This window comes from Falco punctatus (assembly GCF_963210335.1).
Source record: "Falco punctatus genome assembly, chromosome: 5".
NCBI classification, from domain to species: Eukaryota; Metazoa; Chordata; class Aves; order Falconiformes; family Falconidae; genus Falco; species Falco punctatus.
The window spans coordinates 73,848,725-73,870,933 of NC_137584.1; the positions used below are offsets into that span (position 1 = coordinate 73,848,725).

At 49.9% G+C, this 22,209-nt stretch overlaps 1 protein-coding gene across 1 annotated transcript; it reads left to right on the plus strand.

Moving 5' to 3' along the window:
- The first annotated feature begins 77 nt into the window (after nt 1-77).
- On the plus strand, nt 78-17,602 carry DEFB125 (defensin beta 125). The gene is made up of 2 exons (XM_080388326.1): nt 78-6,825; nt 7,945-17,602. The coding sequence occupies exons 1-2, from the start codon at nt 6,765-6,767 to the stop codon at nt 8,064-8,066; spliced, it is 183 nt and encodes a 60-aa protein (XP_080244452.1). The 5' UTR covers nt 78-6,764; the 3' UTR covers nt 8,067-17,602.
- The last annotated feature ends 4,607 nt before the right edge of the window (nt 17,603-22,209 follow it).

The window sequence follows — 22,209 nt, forward strand, 5'->3', positions numbered from 1 at the left end:
TCTGTGACTCCTGCTGACACTCAGCAAAGCTGCTGGCGGTGGGATGCACTCTCTCCCACCAACCAGGAGTGAACACCACAGCCCACACCTTCCCAGCAGAGCAGGGTGATGCTGTCTCCTTTGTTTCACTTCCCAGTGAACACAGTTGCAATGGGGACAGACTGTTTCCCCATCACTTTTGATGCAAAAGCTACCTGGTTTGACATAAAGTCAACTGTGGTCTGTGTTTCTCAGGCAAGCCCCCTCCCATATCTACTCTTCCTTTCCAGGCTGGGCCAGATTCTTACAGGCAATGGGAGGGGCTGGCCAGAGAAATAAGACACAGAAAAGGAGCAGGGATCCCCCTCATGCATACAGACCCCTTTGCCCATGGGATTCACGGCAGGAATGTGCTGTCCACCAGCCAACACCTAGACCAGAAAATGCAAAATGAGCAGGGCTGTCTCAGGTACGTCTCTCTTCCACAACACAGCAAGACCAAGGGAAAGCCCAGGCTGGCTTGTTTTAAACATGGTGGGAAAGGGATCTGAAAGTTGTGTGCCATTGCCTTTGACAGGCTCTCCTCATCCATGGACTGCATTTCTGGCGCTCCTCTGTAATCACCCAGCAATAATCCCAAAGCAATTAGCCTGTTTGCACCTAGCAGCTTTCTGCCTAAGAGTTGCATCAGCCTAAATCCATTAGCTCTCCAGATCCAGCCTCAGCCCTTCTGTGTTTTTTCAGCATGAAGTTTTGACACTCCCCTGCCTTTGTCAGTTAGCTCTTGGTCTCCCTTTCCAGGTAAAATATTTCTCTCTGGGTCAATCATTTCTGTGAAAGCCAGAAAACAATGATGTAATGAGAGAGCTATGCCAATTAGCAGAGGCGTTGGTCAGAGCCAGGGAAAAGTCCTCCCTGGGAGACAAAATTCTTCCTCTGATGAATCAAACGGGAAAATTCCCATTGACCTTACCCAGGTCAGGACCTGTTGCCAGAGGTCCAACAATTAATTCATCCAAGTGACTCCATTCTCCTGTGAGCAGCCCAGCTATTCTCCTCAGGTCATCATAACACAACCCAGGACACCAACACACATAGGGAGATGCCAGCGCTCCCCTGGAGATCTGCTGCAGTTGGATGAACTGGGTTACCCAGAGCTGGCTGTTGGCTTGGGAACCGATACTGAAAACAGAGACGACGGCTGAGCCCAGAGCCAAATTCCTCCCCAGATCCAGCCCCTCTCCAACACATGCTGATGTACAAGTAGAGCACAGGCAGGCTTTCATATCAAGGCACCTCTCCAAATAAAACAGTTTATTTCTCACATTCATCCGCAAAGCTCATGATTCCTGCCTTTTGAGGGATGCTTAGCCACCAAATTTATAGCCTGGTTTCCTCAGAAAGTGAAACTTATGGGCTCAAGTATCTCACCTTGTAACTCCCCCCACCTGTGGCTGGACCTTCTGCCCCACTACATTTTGGACCTGTTGGCCAGCCAGATTTCAATCAGGGAAGGTGGGAATGCTCTGACAGTTTGTAGGCAACATTGCCTCTCTGGAAGTAATGTAAATGCAAGCTGCTGCTACAAGGCACGGTCCCACTCTCCCCCCAGTGTCTGTTCTCCCGCTTGCTGATCTGGCTGGAAATAAATAAGTAAGTAAATAAATAAAAAAAACCCAACAACAACAACAAAAAAAGAGCAACAAAACCCCATCATCATTTCTGTCTGACGAATAAGATGAACTGACTTTCCTTTCAGCTACCTGGCCTAACACAGAGGGGAGGAGGGAGAAAGCACTAAGGATGTGGTGGAGGGTGGAGAACAGCACCCTCCAGTCCATCAACGCTACACAGCTGCTCCTTGATGTGGTTTCTTGACCCATTAACTCACCTGGGGCAGAGAACCCAGCCACCAGCACAGCTCATGAGGAGCTGCTTAAACAGCATAAACAGTACGAGATGCTTTGATAAGGAATGCTGCTCAAATTAATTATGCCCAGGTTGGCGTACACTGTAACCCCAGGGAGGAGGACGCACTAAACTCCTCTGGCTGAGGGACCATGTTCACCCACTCAGCACAGAGCTGTTCAGCTGCATGTTTTCATTCACCATGAAACCACACCCCTACAGGCCCTCAAACACCATTTTCCAACCCTTTATATCCAAAACCCCCCAAATATTCATTGTTTGAGGCACTCAGTAAAAGTCACCTCCCCAGTGTGACCCTTTGCCAGAGAACTTCCACCCATGACCAACAGTCCTGCCAAACTGGGACTGTTTCCCAGAGCAAAGACCCACAAGTGGAGTTCATCTGAATCCAACCTTTTACCTGCAGGATTGCATGCAGGAGTAGAAAGGACAGTCAGGCAAGCTAAGGGGGAAGCCAGAATGGCAGAATTAAGGAGAAGGTGAAGTCTACCATCCCTTAAAAGATACAGGCTGGTGAGAATTTAAATCAGGCTAGTGGTTCACTCTGAAGTCTCCCATGCCTTTATAGGAGAAAGACAAATGAGGAAGAGGATTTTTGTGGGAAAGGCTTGGTTAAGCCTTTAACTCCAGCTATCTGTACATGACAGAGCTCAGAAGGCTACAAAACGGGTTCCTCAGTACTACCCTAGCAGACCTATACCAGCTCCTAAGAGAGACACAAACCATCCAGACATCCTGGGAGGTATATTTGGCATCTTAGCAGCTATACGGACAGCCACGGCACAGCCCTACCCTCATTCCCATCTGTCAACCAACACAAGCTTCATGAATAACTGGAGACATTAGTTCCCCAAAGTGTGGCGTGAACATCCCCCTCGCTGGAGTTTGTTTGCTGTTCCCAGGCAACAGGACAGTGTTTGTCTGGCAGAGAGAGACAGGTGGAGATGAAACCTTCCGCTTCTGCCCTAAAAATGCCATTGTAAACAGAGTTGGTAATCAGGAGCAGGACACTGGTGGGATGGGCTCCTGCTTGGGGAATGTGAGATCTCACAGCCTTGGGCAAGCCACCTAGATCCAGGTTGTCTCTTATGGCCCCAGCAATCCCATGCAAACCTGCAGTCACCTGCATGCCTGGCCCTTCCTTCACCCCCATGTGAAGATATCATCACCCTACCACAGCCCAGCTCCAGGGGCATGCTAGGAAGATGAAATGGATCTGGATTCAGAGGCTGAATCCATGCTTCTGAATTACACAAGTAAATCGAATTGCATGAGGTTCAGTCTCAGGAATTACCAGGTACCCACACATGCTGTCAGCAAACTAGCACTTTGCCAAACTGTTTCTTGGCAGAATTTGGAGACGGGCACATGCCAGGGACCATCCATTATAGACATGTGGATGAGGCCATGCAGCTGGCAGGGAAAGCTTAGCTGTGCAGACACAAGGTATACTGTGCCTATTTGCTGTGGGGCAAAGAACAGCATTTTGAAAAAAAAAATAGGGAGAAAGGAGGGATTTGCAGATTCAGACCACATAAAGTGAAATATTATTCCACTCAGACAGCAAATAATCTGCAATATGTTGCGAGACCAGGAGCATAGGAGATTTCACAGGTGGAGTAGAGCATGATACAGGCTGAGGCCAGTATGAAGTGTGGAAGACAAGGTAATCAGTTTGATGTGGCTCACACAGCAGGTACCAGATGCGTTTGAGATGTCCAGGGTATCAGCCCTGACCTCCAGCTGCCACAGCAGAAGGGCACATAGATCTGGTGTCACACCTTCCAGTCCAGTGTGGGTGTCTTCGTTACCCCAGGGCATCCAAATGCTAACAGATGCCTGTTTAGGTGTCTGACATGAGTGCTGGATCTCCATGAATTTTAGCAAGCACTTAGATGTCTTAAGGGCCTGAAGACCTGTGTGTTTTCAGGGATATGTACGACCCACCAGACACCTGCAGTCCTGAACATGCGTAGGGTTTTGTACTTGTCTCCAAACATCTCCCCTGGGCTGACAGGGGACCTGGGGAGCAGGCAGGAGGCACAACAGAGCCTTCTGGACAGAGGCTGAGTCCAGAAGCATCTCTTGCAAAGCAGGACTGGTGTTGGGTGGTTTTGGTGGGATATGGCAGAAGTCTAAAGGATCAGAAAAGTGCTGAAACGTCTGGAGGATAAATGGGGTCTGACCGTTCACAGTCTCATCATGCACAAGAACTACTGGGAAACTGGTGAGAGACACATTTAAAAAAAAGAAACAAAATTATTCCTTTATGTAACTGGTTGCAGTCCTATGAAACTCGCCGTTGAAGAATATTAGCGTGGAAGACTTCACTCTTCAGACCAGAAAATAGCCTGAGAGCAGAAAAAAGGTTGAGATAAGTATCACAGACATACTGTGCTTACTCTAATTCAGACCTACCCATATGGCCACTGTTATGGGCAGGAGGCGGATGGTCCCATGGACTGGGTGAAGCTGATTGTGTTGCAGTCTATAACGAAAGCCTGCCTAAGGTCATGGGGGGGTTCTGGGCCAGGGCTGAGCCCACAGATGAGCCCACGGTCAGTTCTTTATGGGCTGAACTTCAGGGCTGCATGAGTGCTTGCTGGGCTCTAGATTTGGTAAAAAGCCACTAGTGGGATGGGGAGGCAGAGGTGGCATTGCGAGATGGCAAGGGTTCAATCACCAAAGCATTTGCTCCCGCTGGCACAATTTATCCCAGGCTGCATTTAAAATTTAGACTGCTCAGGTCCCGACCCAAAGGCAGATGAAGTCAGTGGAGACATCCTTCCCATATGGGGCCATGGGGTAGATGCAGATTGACTTGACTCCTCCTCCACCTCAAAACCTCTAAGGCAGCCAGGAGCTAATTTCTGTGCCAAGTGCCGCTGAGCACAGATCAGCCTTTGTGCATGGTGGGCTCTGAAAAAAAATCTGGTGGCATGCTGGGGAGTGGGGAAGGGTGGGAGGCTGCTGGGCCAGCCCCAGTAGGCTCACCAGAGGCTGAGGCCAACACGGCATAGGGACCATGCCAGAAGGAGGAAGCCCAGCTGTTGTTTGAGCAATTACCCAGGGGACGGAGACTTCCATCCCCTGATTTCTGGGGAAATCTGCTTTATGTTGGCACTGGCTGGTTTTGGCTTTCTTTCCCAAGACACATTCTGCAGCTTGGCCCGTGCACCACAGCTGCAGAGCAGGGGCTTGTGGTGGTGTGGAGGTTGCATCCTGGCCACTTTTTTGCCTGCCCCTGTGGAGCCTGCAGCATTCAAACAGCTCCAGACACAGCTCATCCTCTGAGATGGTGCTGCTCCCACCAAGGGAGAGCAGCTGAGCTAGAGATAAAACATGGCGTTTTGCCATCAGTCATCAGGAACACCATGGCCATGTGGTACTTTGGCTCTGTGCTAAACTTCCTGCATACACATGTTCAGACACGTCAGGTCACATACTCAGAGCAGGACACTGATATGAGCATCCACACGCTCCTCCCTGCTTGGGCTGTAGCTCAAGAGCTGCAATCTCATCTCTACTAGAGAAACTCTGCCCCAGCCCCATTGCACCATCTCTCTCGCTGGAGATACATGGTGGGGTTATGGTCTTCCACCACCACACCAAGCAGTACCACCAAATCTGCAAAGCACCCAACACTTGTAAAGAGGCTCTGCACATGCCCGGGCTAACAGCCCTGCTGCAGATGGGGTTACAGACTCATTTTCGTTCCCTGCATTCGGTGTGGCTAGTTTGCAGGACACCCTGTTCAAAGAGTGTCCCGTGATCCAAAGTCCAGCTGGTGAAGGGCCCCTTATCTGCACTGTTTGATGAAGGTGATCCTTGCTCTGTTCAAGCAGCCTGAAGGCCGTTGGGTTTACCTGGCATCCAGCCTCCAAGTAAAAAGCCATCAAGGTGACTTATTAAGGAAAAATGGAAGACTTAGTGATGCCCTCTGCTGTGTCATTGCTGTAAAAAGAAACCTTTATAAAGTTTTTATTTCCTCTTCCTCTATTTGTTATTGTTAGGGGAGATTTCTGCTTGTTATTTGCTGTGTGTTATTTTCCAAAGCTGAAAGTCAGGTCCCACCTCTACTGATTTCCTGGAACTGACCTGGAGAACTAGTACAGACCAGAAAGCCTGCCAGCTTTCTTGGGAGAGGTGCAATACACAACCTTTCCTAGCACTCCTGCTCCTGATAATTATGGAGAGGTATCCCAGCTTTCTCATTTAATAAATATATAAATGAATAAGACGCTAAATTGCCTTTTTTCTTGACAGTTGTAAACAAAACCTTGGCAAACAGTCTCTGCAGCCTAGAAATTGGGAAACGCAAACAGACCTTTGATTTTTTAAGGATCACATGATTTTCAAGCCAACTTTGTGTGACGGGGAGTGCTGAAGAGGAAACTGGATTTTTTCATCCTTGACTGTGTCAGTGCTAAACACAGAGACTGGGAGCTGGAAATGGAAGAAAAAAAAACCAACCACTTTGATACTGCAAACACTTGGATGGGATTTTAACATCAAGTGCTCGAGCCCACAAACACAAGACTGGGTCAGCTCCAACATCCTGTCTCCAGGAGCAAGCAGTAGCAGACTCCCCAGTGCTCGGTGCAATTTGTTGAAAAAAAACTCTTTTTTTTTTTTTCTTTTTTTTTTTTCCTGTAACATGGTGTGTTCAAGAATGGGCACATCCCAGTGCAACTGTTTGCTGTCATGTTGTAATGCATCTGAGATTGACAAAGTTCCCTCTGCTCCAGGAGCATTACACAACCCCTCGGGCAATATAAATCCAGGACTTCCCTCTTCTCCATCTCTTCACAGCCCTTCACTCCTCCTCGTGGTGGAACCTCCACCCACATTCAGCCATGAAGATCCTCCAGCTGTTCTTTGCAGTCATTGTCATTCTCCTCCTCCAGGACATTCCCGGTAAGGACAAAATACTCCCAGGGGATTCTGCAGGACTGTGGAGAGAGAACAGACAGGTTCCTACCCTGAGGTAGAAAAGGACAAGATGGGGCCCTCAAGTCAAACCAAGGCTGACCTGACTCTTGCTTCCAATTTTCTTCTGAAATGGTCTCCATGAAGTTCCTGGATGCAGGTGTTCCAGGTTCATAGACTGTACATCCCCTCCTTTCCACCCCTCAAACCCACCCAGAAATGCTAAGCCTAAGCCAGGAGCCTGAGCTCTGCTCCTGACCAGGATACAAGCCTCATCCTCCACAAAACAAAGAGAACACCATGAAATGAAAAGCATCTTGCAGGGGGAAAGACTGCTGGTTTATTTTTTTGTTCATGTTTTCTTCTGCGATTCTGTTTTAATAGAAAAATCTTCCTTGGCTTGGCTTTTTCACTGGTTGCTTGTATATATATGTTAGGAATTCAGGTTTCATTCAGCTGTGAGGTCACGATGATGTTACTAGGACTATGGTGGTATAACTTTCACAGAAAACAAACCTGATAACCAAGAAGATATTTACTTGCTCAGCCTGTTTATGTTCTTGTTTAGCTAACTGAAGTCCTAGGGATAAAGAAGAGAGAGAGAAGGGTTTGCCCACTCCACTGATGGTGGATGTCCACCACTGCCTCCAGAAACCCCAAACTTGGTGTTCCTGCTGTGTGTAAAGAGAAGCAGCACATACCCTTTTTATCAAAACAGGCAGATTTGAAACAACCAAACCAACCCAAAACACCAAGAAACCAACAATCACAAGAATCTCCAAACAAACCAATAGGTAAAACACCTGTTCCAAAAAGACACTTCTCTGACTTTTGATATTACCTGAGGGATCTGCTTCACCTAACTCATCTAACCCAGCTTAGCCAACCCAGAGCTAGCCATCTCACCTAGGCTAGTCATTAAGAGACTCCCAATGCTTGCTGGAGGGAGGTGCTCCTCCCAAGCACATCCAACCTTCACCATGAAGCCAGCTGAATTTCCCTGTTGCCAACTGCAAGCATCTCATTGCTCAGCCACCAACACCAGCAGGGCTCCAAGTGGGTTTGCAGGTCCCCTAAGCAGGTCTTCTGTCCCCTTTCCCCCTGCAGCAAGAGGCCTTTCAGACAGCCAGCAATGCAGAAGTAACCACGGCCACTGCCGGAGGCTTTGCTTCCACATGGAGCGCTGGGAAGGGACCTGCAGCAATGGCCGTCTGCGCTGCTGCCGATGAGAGTGGCTGCGCTGCGATGGACCCTGGCACCCCAGGGGGACCAGCCCAGTGACCCTGCAACCACAACTGTACATAGATCTGCTCTCAGACACCTGCGCGCCTACACCAGTATCTTGGTTTGTGCATCACCAATAAACCTGTTGGGTTTGTATGTCCTTCTGGGTCCAAAGTGCAGCTGTGTTTCCCTCTGAGATGGAACCATCCTGCCTAATGCTTGGGGTCTGATGCTGCTTGAGATGTGCTGGGGTATCAGGAACATTTGCGCAAGGCTGGCAGATATGGCACTTGACCAAGGGGACACCTGTGCCCTTCCAGTGTGACAGTAAGAAAGGGGTCTTCTGGGCTTGTCCTAGCAGTTTTGAAACCTCTCTTCACCCATACCTCTATCTCTGTCTCTGTTACACCCTTTATCAACATTTATCTCTTGCTCTGTCTACAGAAGAGACCACAGCAGGATCCATCCTCTTCAGGGAGATGGATCCAAGACAGAGGTATGATTTGGCCTCCAGAAGTACCTCTTCCTCCCCCATAACAAGGCAAACCTGGGCGGATGGCTCAGGTTATTCACCTCTAACACAAGGTAAAGATGGGTGAGATGGAGAAATCCCATTCCCATGGGCAAAACAATTCACCTGGCAGTTGCACCATGAGTATGGTGGGTTCTGTATCTGCCCTGCTTCTGCATGGAGTGATTCTCATGTGAAATCTTACTTGCATAGTGCAAGGTTTAAATGAAAAGAGAAACTGCTCATAAGGCTGATGATAAAGGCAAAATGAGCTTTTCTAGCCTCACTGCTATTTGCTGGTGAGGGATAACCCAGGCTGAGGGTCGTTGTGGGTCTGGGGACAGTAAAGGACTGAAGCATCCAACCTGACTTTGGACAGGCCCTGAACAGTGACACATACAAAGCACGTGCTTTTGGGGTGTGTGTAAAATAGCTGAAAAAAATGTGGTTTTCTTAGTGGGGAAAAAAGGAAGAAAATTTTCACCAGAGAAGAAATGATGAACACGCGTGTGAAGAAGGACGAGATACCAGATCCAGCAAACCACCACCCTGGCTGGGGAGCATCTCTGCAAACCCTGCTACCCTGGGCACCCAACCGAAAGAAAGGCTTGGGACACACATCAAAGGAAGGGAAGGTGAGGCAAGGGAAGCAAGAGAAGGCAAGGCAAGGAAATTAAAGGAAAGCTTAGCTTTCCACCCCTATAGTCGATGCCTGCATGGTAGGAAGACCATCTGGCCTGTGCTGTTCCCTGAGTCATGCCATGGTCATCTGGACTAGCCGGCACAGACCAAAACCTTTGGGGCACTTTCACCCATGCCTCATCCATGCAGTGTTTCAGGAAGTGAAAGAAAATAAACTCTCGTATTTCAAACCATATCACAATATTATGTGAGGGGCACCACTGCCTCTTTTCCTCCATATGCTGATCTGTTGAGTGGCATTACAAGTGGGAATGGGCCAAGGCCAAGTTCATTTACAGCAGATTTTCACCAGCGAGTAGATGTTGTTGGCTGCAGTACTAAGAAGGAAGAGGAACTGCTCACCATGATGTACTCTGGAGTAGGATCCCAGGAGCAGGTCCTCACCTAGGAGAGGAGGTGGTGTAGGGTGAGCAAAAACAGAGATGTCTTGGAGGTGCAAGGAGAGAGGGGGCACGAAGGTATATGAAAGTCTTCTTGCGAGAAAAGCTGGAAGGTTCATCTCTGGAAACACATAGTGTGATATCTGGGACATGCAAGCAACAAGGTGGCCAAAATTCCCACCCAAAAGCTTCCTTGAATTTTAAAACCATCAGCTACACACCTGGCTTTAACCTAAACCCACTCGGCTATCTATCCCAAAGGGACCAGTCTTGTCCTGGAGAAAACAGAGGGAAACCAGTAAAACCAGTGACTCAACTATGCCGGTTGACACCTAGTGGACATCATCAGTCCCATGTCTGTCTGGGTTCTGAGCACGGAGTGATTCCCCTGCTCCTCCTACTACCATGGATTAAACCAGCAAGGGACTGGGCTCCCGTGTGCTCCAGGGCTGCAAACACCCCTGTCCTTGCTCCTCTCGCTCTGCAGGCTGCAAACACAGTGGCAAGCCTTCACACAGTCCCCTCTCCTGGATGTTTCTCCCCTCCACTGAGTGACAGTTCGGCTCCTTGGAGGCCTTGGAAAGCTCAGCCAGAGGTCAGCAGCCACTCTGGCTCGCATGAGCCATCAGTCCCATCGAGCAGATAAGGCTCTCCTTGATAACAAGACCTGCCAGAAATGAGCCTCCAGTTTTTCCACCTTTTTGAAATCTAGCCGGTGAAGTTTCACAGAACTTTGTCTTTTTGCCAAAGTAACCAACTTCCAGCTCTAGCCTTCATCTTCCCTCCTTTTCCGGGACCTCCTCCCTGCCACCTTCCCTCTTCCTCCTCACTTCTCCATGCACACGCCTCTCGGTGGGGCTGATCGAGATTCTGGGAGGGGGCACCACAAGGGGCTGATGTCATCTGTTTTTGGCCCTGCAGAGAAGCAGGCGCTGCCGGGGAAGGCAGGGTTAGACATGTCTGCTTCTACCCCGCCTGGCGCCAGGAGCAACTGGGAACCTTCCTTTCACAGCCGCCTCTGCACCTTATCAGGGGCAGGATGACATCTCGGGGACAGGCTGCCGGGGTTGCAAGGGAAAGGAGGTGGGGAGCCCCTGTATGCAAGCCTTGTAAGAAGCACGCCTGCCTGGGTGTGCACAGGGGGGGGTGTGTGTGCGTGTGTGTGTGTGTGTGTGTGTGTGTGTGTGTGCTCGCTGGCAGGGGCTGCAGAGGGAAATTGCTCCCAGCAGGATGGAGCCAGCTATCAGCTGCCACAGACAAGAAAATGCCTCTGTGCCAAAGCCCAGCCAAGCCAAGGGCGATGCCTTCACCCAGCTCAGCTCCTACTAAGGCCTGGGAGAGTTTAACCTTTCATATCCCAGGCAGCCAACCTGGAAAATCCTGCGTGACTGTCTGGAAAGTGTTTAAAAGCTGCCCCTTGCCAGCAAAGGAGGAGGCCAGGGCAAAGAGAGGGAGGTGATCCAGCTGCCCCATACCCAAAGCTTGCAGTCAACAGTGATCTCAGGCAGGGCTGGGTACAAATTTACCATGGAAATAGTTTGGAGATGGAGCATCAGGTCCTCTTCTAAATGTTTTTGGCAATTTTTTCCTAATTTGGAATGGAAAACCTTAATTCTCCATAAAACAGCAATAACCCCTAATGCAACCCCCTCTTTTCTTCTCTCCCCCAGAAATGTGGTTTGATCAGAAAAGTATGAAATATTTTTGGCTAAACCCAAAACAAACTGTGCTTCCTATCTGCTACAACACAGCCCTTGGGAGGGAAAAGCTTTGTGGGACATGGATGCTGCAGCCCAAGGAGAGAGATGGTTCCCTACAGCAGTGGTCTTTTAATATATTTTATTTTATATTATTTATTAATGTTACAAAGAATATTTTTTCCACCACTTCAATGGATCATCTTGCTCATACCCCACTTAGGAGAGCAGTGCTCTAGAGGAATATGGAGACTTTAGGGAGAGGAATGACAGCCCCCAAGGCATGGGGCAGAAATGTAAACAATGAATGGTTCTCTTTCCAGTTGGAAAATTTATAAAATGTTTTGGGGTGGTTTTTTTTGCTTAGAATAAACCAGATTTTCTGTAAAAATCCTTCTCACTTGTAATTACAGTGAGAAAATAGATGCTGAAAAACTCAGAGTGCTATAAAATCAGAGTCACTGTCAGGGACTCTCAGACCCAAGCCCTGTTTCAGAAGAGCTCCTCTCATCTCAGGCAGAGCCAAGCCCTTGCATTGGGTAAGCAATCTGAACATCTACGAAGCAAAGGCTTCCATCTCCTTGGCCTCCACATCTCCCTTGAGAGCCAGAGGAACGGCAAGAAATTATGTCTTACAAGGGTTTTCTTATCTCTGCAGATGGCAAAGGGAGCCCAGGGTGAGCTGCCACCACGGACACACTTCTGTCAGTCAAATGAACCTCTGCCAGCAAAACCTTGGCACTTTTTCTTTTATTTTTTTTTATCATAAGTAAATTGATGTCCTGTTTGTATGCCCCTACAAGGGGCCTAAGAAAAGACTCAGCCACTGGGACTGCCCTGTGCTGACCTCAGCTGTCCACATTAGAGTGAAAGCCTGGCAGTAGGTCAGCCCTAGCATCTCAGAGGCTGTGTAATAAAGTACTTTCTTTTTTTTTTTTTTTTCCAGGCATAAATAAATGACTTCACCCTGCTGGCGAGGTGCTCTGGGCTTTTTTGGCAGCCCTACAGGGAAGAACAGCAGTGCTGGAGCAGTGCAGCCCCCCCCAGCCCCAGGGAGGGAGCGCTGGCCGGTGGGGATGCTCCAAAACAAACACTGTGGCTAGCAGCTGTCAGGCTGCTCCCCAGCGCGCCCGCAAAGCCACCTGCAGCCAAAAGCTTGTGGCTCTTCGTTTGGGATGAGAGACAATGCTGAATTTGGGGAAGGACTTTGCACCCCAGATGAGGAGGGCTGAACAAGCCCTTTCCCCTCTCCATCTTCCTCCCCAGGGCCACCACTTGCAGCACCCTTCCCCAAGCCCCACAAGCACTCGGCCCTTCCTCCAGGACCATGTCCCCATGCCTGGGATGGACACAAAAGCTGTCAGGAGGTTTTATTGTCCAGATCTTCATGCCGCTGTCAGTCACTCCCACACACTGGAAGTGAGATATGTGTGACAACATTTTTTCCATCCTCAAGCTTATCATTGCTGAGAAGAGGGGAAGGGGCTGGGGAGGGTGATGAAGAGGACAGGGGAAGGAGGGGAGGTGCATGGGCATGAACAGACACATACACCATCTTTCACCCACCCCATGCTCCCCACATCTATGAAAGGAAAAGAAAAATGGGGTTTTGGAGGAACATGTTGGCAAAGCAGTTGTGTCAGACCTACAGCCTCCTGGCCCAGTAGAGACACTCCTAATTAAATTCCTTGGGTAAGATCTGAAAACGCTCTTCCTGAAAACACATCTCAATTCATATGGGTGTACATATGGAGAGACCTTCTGCAAGGACGTTGGCTGGGCTAGCCAGACCCCAAGGCGTATGACCCCTTCCTGGTGTCAGACTGATCCTTCCCAGGACTGGTGGAAGCTCCAGCCAGCAGGAAATGTATTAATACAGCAAAAAGCTCAGCCGTATCAGACACGGACAGGGCAACTGGGACCCCATAGCTGTGGCTGCAGTTGTGAACTACGCATTGCATCTCACTGGGTTTTTCCAGCGGTCACTTTTACAAAGCCCTGGGAAGGCAGGGTCTTGGCCCACAACCCTGTTTTGTCGAGCAGAACCTGAAACCTGGCTTTCTCAGTCTTCATCTGGAGAAGACAGAGGGAGAAGAAGTAGGGCATGGTTCTTCAAGCCTGGCAATCCATCCCCAGCCTGGAGGACCTGATGCCACGGTCCTGGGGCACCAGGAACAGCAAGGTTTGTGGAGCTACAGGAGCTGTGGGGACAAAACCAAACCTGCAGCTGGACGACAGGAAGGCTTTAGAGATTTACAGGACTTGGTGAGCCTTCTGATACAGGTCTGGAGTTGGCAGCACTTGCAATGGCAACATATCTCAGTGAGGTCTGCAGGACAAGGACTTGAGGATACAGGTGTAATTTCAAGGGGTCTGTACATTTCCTCTGGAAGTCACTAGATTTATTCCAAGGTGGGGAAGTCAAGCATACCCCAAGTTTGCCATTAGCCTCTTTCCTCCCAAGTGTTGGATTTCTGCTTGGCCCCAGCAGCTCTTTAAAGTAGCCACCTCAAATAAAACATGGTTCCTGGGATGAGAAAAAAAATATTAAATAACCCCTCCTGCCAAGCTGTTGCTTGGAAGCAAAGCCCAAGCCAACACTGTCCTGGTTTTGCTTCATGGGGAGAAGTTTGGTAATGCTATCTCAGCACCACAGGGAGGTAAATGCCCAAAGGAGCCACCTCTGAAGGCAGAGGTGAAGCTGAGGTCCCCCTTGCTGGCATGTGAATAGGTTTATCTTCCCAAGAAGGGAAGTTGTGGTTTTGACTGTTAAGCACATTATAGAGTCTCCCAGGCTGGTGTTTCCAAGGATGGGACTGGCTGACAACACAATCTTTTAATGTATGGTCCACAGTCCGGGGGCAGCCCTATCTGAGCACCAGACATCTCCTGACACTGAGCACAGGGGAGAGAAAACACCCTGGAGCACATGACAGGGGAAAAATGTGCATGTTTTGTCTGTTCAGTGATGTGGTTACTTCTGGTTGCTTGTGTGGGGAGGTGGCAGCTGTGCTTCTGTGATTAATGGGAGGTTTCACCATCAGCATCGTTACTGCCAGGCTGCCTGTTCCTTGGGGAGCTGCTATCTGCTGGGAGATGATAGTCTTCAAGCACCGTTCGTTAGCAGAATCCCCGGGGGGGGTGGCTGACTGTGGTAGGTGAAGCACAGGCTGGAAAAGGGTCTTTGGTGTTTTGTGAGCTGACACAGTGGGGGATGACCCAAGGTCCTGCTGAGCATAGGCAGAAGCATTTTCCACTGGAGCTAACCCAGTTATCAGCCCCCACAACAGCCCTGTCACTCACCAGCGTCACATGGTGAAAGCTCTGAAAAAGCTCTCTCTTCAGAGACAGGCAGAATCATCCCACCAGCCATTGCCAGCCCCCAAGCCACCAGCTGGATCATCCTGAGATGAAACTGAATGCCAAAATACATGTGGAGACCTTCTGTGACTTGAGCATAGGACAGAGACCAGTGGGTTTCTCATGGATGGCTGCAGCAGTTACACTTTCATGAGGTCAGTGGTCATCCTTAGACCAATAAATGAGGTTTGTGAAGGAAAGCGTTATAAGGCAAACAAATATCTCCTAGCAGGGTGGGAAAGGAGAAGGTGCCTTGGACTGGGTTTTTTTTTAATTCTCTCTTATCTGTACATGAGCACAATGCATCCATGTCAATGCTGTGCTGCTCTTGAGAACAGAATTGCCAGATTGCCCTTTCACCATCCAGGCAACTGAAGGGGTGAAGAGTTTCCCTTGACCCCCAGAAGGTCTTCCAAACCTGGCCATTCAGCAGATCAGTAGTCCAACCTGGACCACAGGGCTGGCGGCCTGGCAGACAACAGAGACAACTCCAGTTGTTTCCTTGCCCAGGTGTTCCTTGTCCACCTCTTTGCTGTTCTGTCTTCACAGCTTGTAGGCCACCACAGTGAGGAGAACCTGCTCTGAAGAAGTGGTATCTGCAACAGGGAAGGAAGGTGAGCTCATGGTAACGGAGGTGAAGGACCCACTGCTGGGGTCATAGGCCAGATAACACAGGTGAGGCATGAGCCAACTTGCATGGACCAGGACACAACAGCCCAAGCAGGTAGGAACCAGACAGGAATATATTGGCCAAGTGCCAGAGGACAAGTCACCACATGCCATCAGGAACAGGAAGAAGCCAGCTCTCATGTATAGCAAAAGAGCAACCCCATTCCCTTGCAAAGATTCTGTTTTTCAACCTGCCACACCCACATGTCTATGTGAACTGTCCCCAAGGGTCACATTACCTGAGCTGGCAGCTCTGCTCCCTGTGTCTGGGACTGTTCTTTGAACTCAAGAGGTATCAGTGGATGTCTGTAGGGCACCAAAAGTGATGGACGGGGTGCTTAGCAGACCTTTTCATTTTTCTTTCCTTTTCCCCACAGGGCAGTGAGTACACAGATATGCTTGTTTTGAGGAATGTGGGAAGGTCCTCCATTAGCTGGCAAAACCCCATGTAACAGGTGGTAAACCAAGGCACCCATGTACCACAAAGCCTTTTGGGAACCCATCCTTGTGGGCCCGTCCTAGCTTGGATCGGGCAACCAGCCAGCATGAGCTTATGAGGCTGCAGACCCAACTCCCCACTGTGCAAAATGAGCACGAGCACAACCAGGGTTCCCTTTTCCCTCCATAAGCAGTGGTGATACAGAAAGTTGGGAGTGCCTGTGTCATCCATTTGCCAAAATCACGTAGGGCATCACTGGCTGACCCCAGTGACATGTTACAGCTCCCAAATTAACATTCAACCATGTACTGATTAGCTAGTGAAATCATTTGCACGAGCCACAGGGGGAACAGAGAAGAAGCTTCCCTGGTGATTCGTCCTCCTTGAAAAATCCCAGGACTAAACCAGATCTCTGACTCATTTAGCCCCACTGCCAATAGACACACAGAGCAAAACAGCTACAACAACGTCTACTTTGAAGGAGGTGTTGCCTGTCTGGATGAGTGCGTGCAGTGGTCCAGAAATGTCTCTTGTTCCAGATGCTCCTCCCAGCCACTGACAGAAATGCTGAAACCCCCAAAAATCAGTGGGGTTTTTCTGGGCTGAGCCTGCCTGAGCCAGCATCCCAGCAAACGGGAGGTCAGCAAAGCCTTGCTGTGGGAAACAACCCTATTTAAGGCTTGGCTCTCGTTCAGCTTCAGGATAGAGTTTTTCCTACAGCATGTGACCGGGCACGTGGAGTGCTGGTCTCCACTCCTGCCTCTGAACAGCTTTGCAAAGTTTACTGCCTCAGTTTACCCATCTGTAGGGTGGGGGCAAAGGTAACTCTCTCTCTCCCCTCCCAAAGGGAATTGCTGCAGAACAGCTTATGAAAACACGGAGTAACTGAGACTGAGGGGGACCTCAGGAGATCTCTGATCCACCCCCTGCTCCAGCCAGGGCAGCCTGGATCAGCTGCTTTTGGAGAAAGCTGAAGGAGTGGTCCCAAGGTGTCAAAAAGCATTTATTAGATTTTTAAGAAATATCTTAGAATATTATCTTTATAATAACTTAAAATAGTAAAGGCTGTCTTGGGACAAGCTGTCAGAGACAGCTATGCTGAAGAAAGTGATTTCTGGCAGAATTAAACCTCCCACAGAAACATCCTGTGACCCTGTGTGGTTTTTTATAACTTGCACAAATTGAAAAGCAAAAGCATTCAGCAAGAAAATTCCTCCATAGACTGTCAAAAAAAAAAAAACCACACCAAACCCAAAAACAACCAAAAAACAACCCACAACCAAAAAAAAAGTCTAAAAAAGCGATTTTTACTTCTTACAATGAAATTTCCCTGCAGAAGCATGGCTTTAGAATCTCTGAAGATCTGCACAATCCAGGCCTGGTATTAGAGCCGGCCTGTAATCAGAATTGTACTGAAGTTGCTGTGCTGAAGTTAACAAGAAAGGTAGCCTTGAGCTATTCTTGAATCCTGAGACCAAGTAATTACGTTGTGCCAACAGGCCGTGGCTGTAACAAGCTACAGCTGCTGGGAAAGCAGGTGCAGGGCCAAGAAAGATAGGGACCGGTACTGGAAAATAGGGAGTAACAAACTACAAGGCTGAAGCACAGCAACACAATTAGCTACATGGACAGAATGCTTATTTTAGTCATGATAATTAGGGGTGTGAGAACCGCACGCATTTAGAGACTACTAACCAATTATATTTCTGCTTTACGAATATGCATGTGTATCGGTTCTATATAAGTAGTGTTAGAAACTAATAAAGTTGAGCAAGATGCATAACTCATATTGAGCGTCTTCTTGACTCCGGCGAACCCTTCTTCCAGCACTTCCCTTCTTGGGGGTGGTGGAGGGGGTGAACCCATCTCCCTCTGTTTCCCTCACCACCTGGAGAAGATGGGTTGACTGGTGGTCATGCAGACCCCATGAGCAGGGCAGCTCTAAGCTGTCCACAGGGTCTTCCTGGGGAGCCCCCAGGCTGCCTCCCCCTCTGCCAGTCCCAGGGTACCCAGCCATGCCTGAAGAGACTGGGAGTTTGGCTACCACTTCCCGGTTCTTATCGGCATTCATGTGCACCCTGCCACTGATCCCACTTAGCTCAGCCACCATGCACCCACCATGGGGTCGGCCCCATCACCAGGGGACCCCCACTATCTCTGGCACTGGCTGAGACCTTGATGGGGGCTCATGGCTGTCTGACAGCACAGGAGCTGCCCCGGCTCCCCTCTCCCATCCCCCTGCTCTCCTCCTGACACTACCACCACCACGTCTGGCACATGCTTGGCGGTTTCTTGCTGACTGAAATAGCATCAGAGATAAGCAACCCAGCCAGGGATCCAGCAACGAATTTCCATTCAGAAAAACGTCCTCCCCACCCCTTTGGGGAGGACAACCCAGCCACCAATACCTAGTGTGACCCTCTTCATCTCCAGACTTGCAGGCCGGGGAGAGGGCATGTGGTGATGTCACCAAGGTCGCACAGCCTGCTGGTGGCAGAGCTGGAGGCTGATGGGTTACCAAGTGCTCTCCCAAACCAGTGCTGTTCATAATAGTGTTGTCGATGGAGTCTGGTTATGTTTTGCATATGTATGGAGGAAGTGAAGCTGCTGCAAGTAGACCATGCTTTGGGGGCTGGCTTCTGCTCTCACTTGTTTCCTTAACTCTTTCAGTGATGCTGCCCTTTGGGTGGCTCAGCAAAGGAGACAAGCATAGTCCTGGGCTCAGCAATTCCTGGACAGCAGTCCTGGAGCTGACCCAGCTTTGGACGTTGCACTTTCATGTGCAGAGTTACCCAGAATTTTGTATTGTTGGCATCTTACCACCTAACAAGCCATAAGGGAGCTTGTCCTTCCCTCCAAAGGCTTTCTCATCAGGCCCACAGAAACTGGTCTGGTCTCCTTGGCCAAAGACCACAATGCTAGTGTGACAGGGCGTTGTATGTCACTCGCTCTCTCCTTTTTATGTTGGAAAGAAAAGAAGGGCTCCTCCTTCACGCAGCCCACACACGAACAACTCAGCCCACCTTTCTTTCACTAACTAGATGCAATCTAGTATCATGGTCTTCCCTTGTCATGGCCCATCTCAGGCACCACCTTCTCACATCCCACACTCCACATCATGGCCACGATGTGATCACATGTTTACCTTAGACCCATCCGACAAGGATGCATGGTACCCATCTCTAGAGCATACTTGGAGACACCTAGGTCAGCAGTAGGATGCTGAGGGACAGATCACACAGCCCCTGGGCTTCCCTCATTATTTTCTCCATGTGACCTGGCTGCACTTCACCAATTGTCTGTGGTCCAGCCTTGCCCCACTGATGCCAGCTGGAGACCTGTCAGGGTACCATAAGCACAGGCTCTGCTTCAGCATATCACTAATGTTAGCGGTGGATTGAGATGGACTGTCTCTAGAGAAAGCTTATAGCCAAGCTCTTCCTTTGTCCCCTCTTCTCAAGGCTGCCCAAGCCATGCCTGGAAGTGTCAGGGTAGTTTGGCTACCATTACCCAGCTCTTCATCATCTAACATGATGTCCCACCCTTAACCATAGAGATGGGGAGCCCAGGGGAAACATGAAGAGAGGAATAGAAGATGACCTTGTGGCACAGATGAAGGGACTCAGGCCACAGATACTGCACCTCTTACCTTTTGGCCCATGTCCCACTTCCCAGGTGTTAGAGGAACTGGTTCTGCCTTTGGTGGACACCAGCCATGTCCTGGCCAAGTCCACCAGTTCCCTATGCGCTTGTGGTTGTCACTCTAGGCTGGGACTTTGGTTTCCATTCCCAGTACCATCAGTGATGGCTCCTGGATCAGGTTACTCAGATGATTCTGCTTGGGCTCATCTGCCCACATCCCTTGTCCAGCAGTGGAGGCTGGTGTGCTGGCCCCCGTATCATCACGGGGAACACAATCACTCTGTAGGTCTCTTCAACCTCTGGTGTATCTGAAGGATTAAGGATTGACCTCTTCCTTTCTGGGGTTATCATCTACCAGACCCCCACTGTTGCCAGGTTACCTTGGCAGGACACAGATAATCCCCCCTATCAAGGAGGGAATTAAATAAGTGCCTTTGTCTACACTTTTAAATTACTAGGTCCTTGCTTTTAACACTGACCGGGGAGCACTGAGCTCAACAAACCCTGGGCACACTTTGGCCATCAGTACATTCCCAACAAGCTCTCCTGCAGTGAAGAGGTCTCAGACCTGGTATACTGCCAGGACCCTGTGGGTAGAGAAGTGTTTCTGAAGGGCCACCTGGTTAAGCATCCTTCCATCGCACCCATCTGTGCTTTGCGGAGTGTTACACCAAAGATCATGGTTACAGCCATGATCAGGATGGAAGATGGTAAGCACCTGGATTGGGGTTTTATCCATGCAGGTGTTGAAGACAGGCTGTGTGTTGGAGAAACTATGCAAAAGGACAAGATTTCCATGTGCCGTGAGCAAGACTTGCTCAAGGGTCATACCAAGAGCATAATCCTGAGAGATCAGCAGGACAGTAGTGGTGTCTGCAGAAATCAGTCAGAAAACACGGGTTGTTATGTTCTGGCACAGTAAAATTAAACACCAGGACACGTGCAAAGGAAACCCTGAGGCAGGGCAGACACAAGCCCCTGTCTCTGATATGTTTCATCCCAGCAGGGTAGCAAGGTGTTGGGTTCACATCAAGTCCTGTCCCCAGGACACTCCCGCTCTAGGGCTGTCTATGCACAAGGCAGTGATGGTCTCCTCTCGATGGGAAGCGTGCCACTAACAGGTTAATTAGCAGGGCTTCACCACATGCTAATTAAGTTTCCCACAGGGCTGTGTTTGGAGTTTCCCAGCCAGATATAAGCCCTCGGGTGTGTGACAGCTCCCTCACACACAGACCTGCTAGAGCATTCCCAGCTCCCACCTTGCTGTGAGGTGAGACCTAACATGATGAAAAGGATTTTTCTGGGCTGCTTTTGTTTCAGCAGCTTCCTCTCACAGCACAATGTCTGCTGTAGGAGAAGCCATGATCTTCACTTCCCTCCTACCCTCCATTATTCCTCTATATTCCTCTTCCAGGGTCTTTTGCTTATCTGCCATCACCTTCCTGTTTTTCTTCCTTGCCCAGCACCCTCCAGCCTCCCTGGCTCCTGGACCATTGGCTCCTGTTGAAGTGCTTCCTACTTCTCTAGCTAATGTGTTCCCAGTGATAGCCCCAGGCATCCTGGGGGACCATGGGCATCCCGCAGGGCCCCATCGGGAGAGGATGGTGGTGCTGACCCCATGCCAAAGGAAACGGTGCTGGAAGGAAATGGTGCTGGAAGGAAACGGCAACGGCACTGGGATCCCAGAATATCTCCACAAAGGGTTACCCCAGGGATGCAGAGATAAGCAGAAAAAGCCTCATTTTGGGGGGTAGGAGGAGGAGGTCAGGGCTGTTTGCCTGAGATGTTTGTGTGTCTTCTGGCATAAACACCAGTCTGGGCTTTCCCAGCAGGCGCCAGCATCCTTTTTGGGGTGGGGGCAATTGTTTATTCAGCCTCTTCTCACCTTGGGACGTGCAGCTCAGCACTGCGTCAGTGAGGAAGATGCTCAAAGCCATGGGGAGACAATGTTATGAGGGCCAAGCCCTGACACAGCAGTTCCCAGGAGAAGTTGCCTTCTTTTTTTGGTGTTTGTTGCCTTGGGTGGGTGCCAATTCAAGGTTAGGACCTCACTGTGCCAGATGCTGGAAAGATTCAGGGCTGTCCCTTGCCCCTCAGTTGGGACCTACAGGCACTTGGGGCACACATGGGGCCACAAGTGACATAGCCCAACCTGTGGGACAGCTGCCTGCCTTGCGAGGAGTACCATAGGTGGTGTCCACCATAAACCTTAGTGGGCCAGTCTCAAGAGCCCATGGCTCTTGCAAATGCCAGCACACAGTATTTGATGGCTACCCGTCGTCAGAGAGGCTGTAGATGCTCCCTGAGCTCAGAGCAGGCAGCCAGGCCCCTCTGGGAAGACCCCATGGTGTTTCGTCAGCCCTCAGATGCTGAGGTCCATCCCTTAGCAGGTGACCAGGTGCCTCAGCACAGTGGAGGCTGCAGCCAGAAGTCACCACCACCTATTTTCCCATCCCAGAGGCTCTTTGTCCCAGAAACCTCCTGCAGCCAAGTGGTGCTCTGGGATGGGGAACAGCAACAAAGACTTGGGAGATATCCAGGCCCCTGCTGCACAGGTGCAGCTGGAGATACCAATGGGACTGTGCAAAGGGCTGTGTGTTGGGACATCGGCTTCCCTTACCCGAGGTGAAGAAGACCACCTCATAGCTAAAGATGACCCAATTCAATCTAGCTGACTCGCTACCTCATCAGCTGGGGAAGAAACCCAGCTGCCAGCTTCCCCTCCAAAAACTCAAGACTTGTCCAAAG

Excerpts from the sequence above, each read along its gene's own strand:
- DEFB125 (XM_080388326.1), top strand. The coding sequence starts at position 6,765 with ATGAAGATCCTCCAGCTGTTCTTTGCAGTCATTGTCATTCTCCTCCTC. Across the intron at positions 6,826-7,944 it reads CCTCCTCCAGGACATTCCCG|CAAGAGGCCTTTCAGACAGC; the intron begins GTAAGGACAAAA and ends TTCCCCCTGCAG.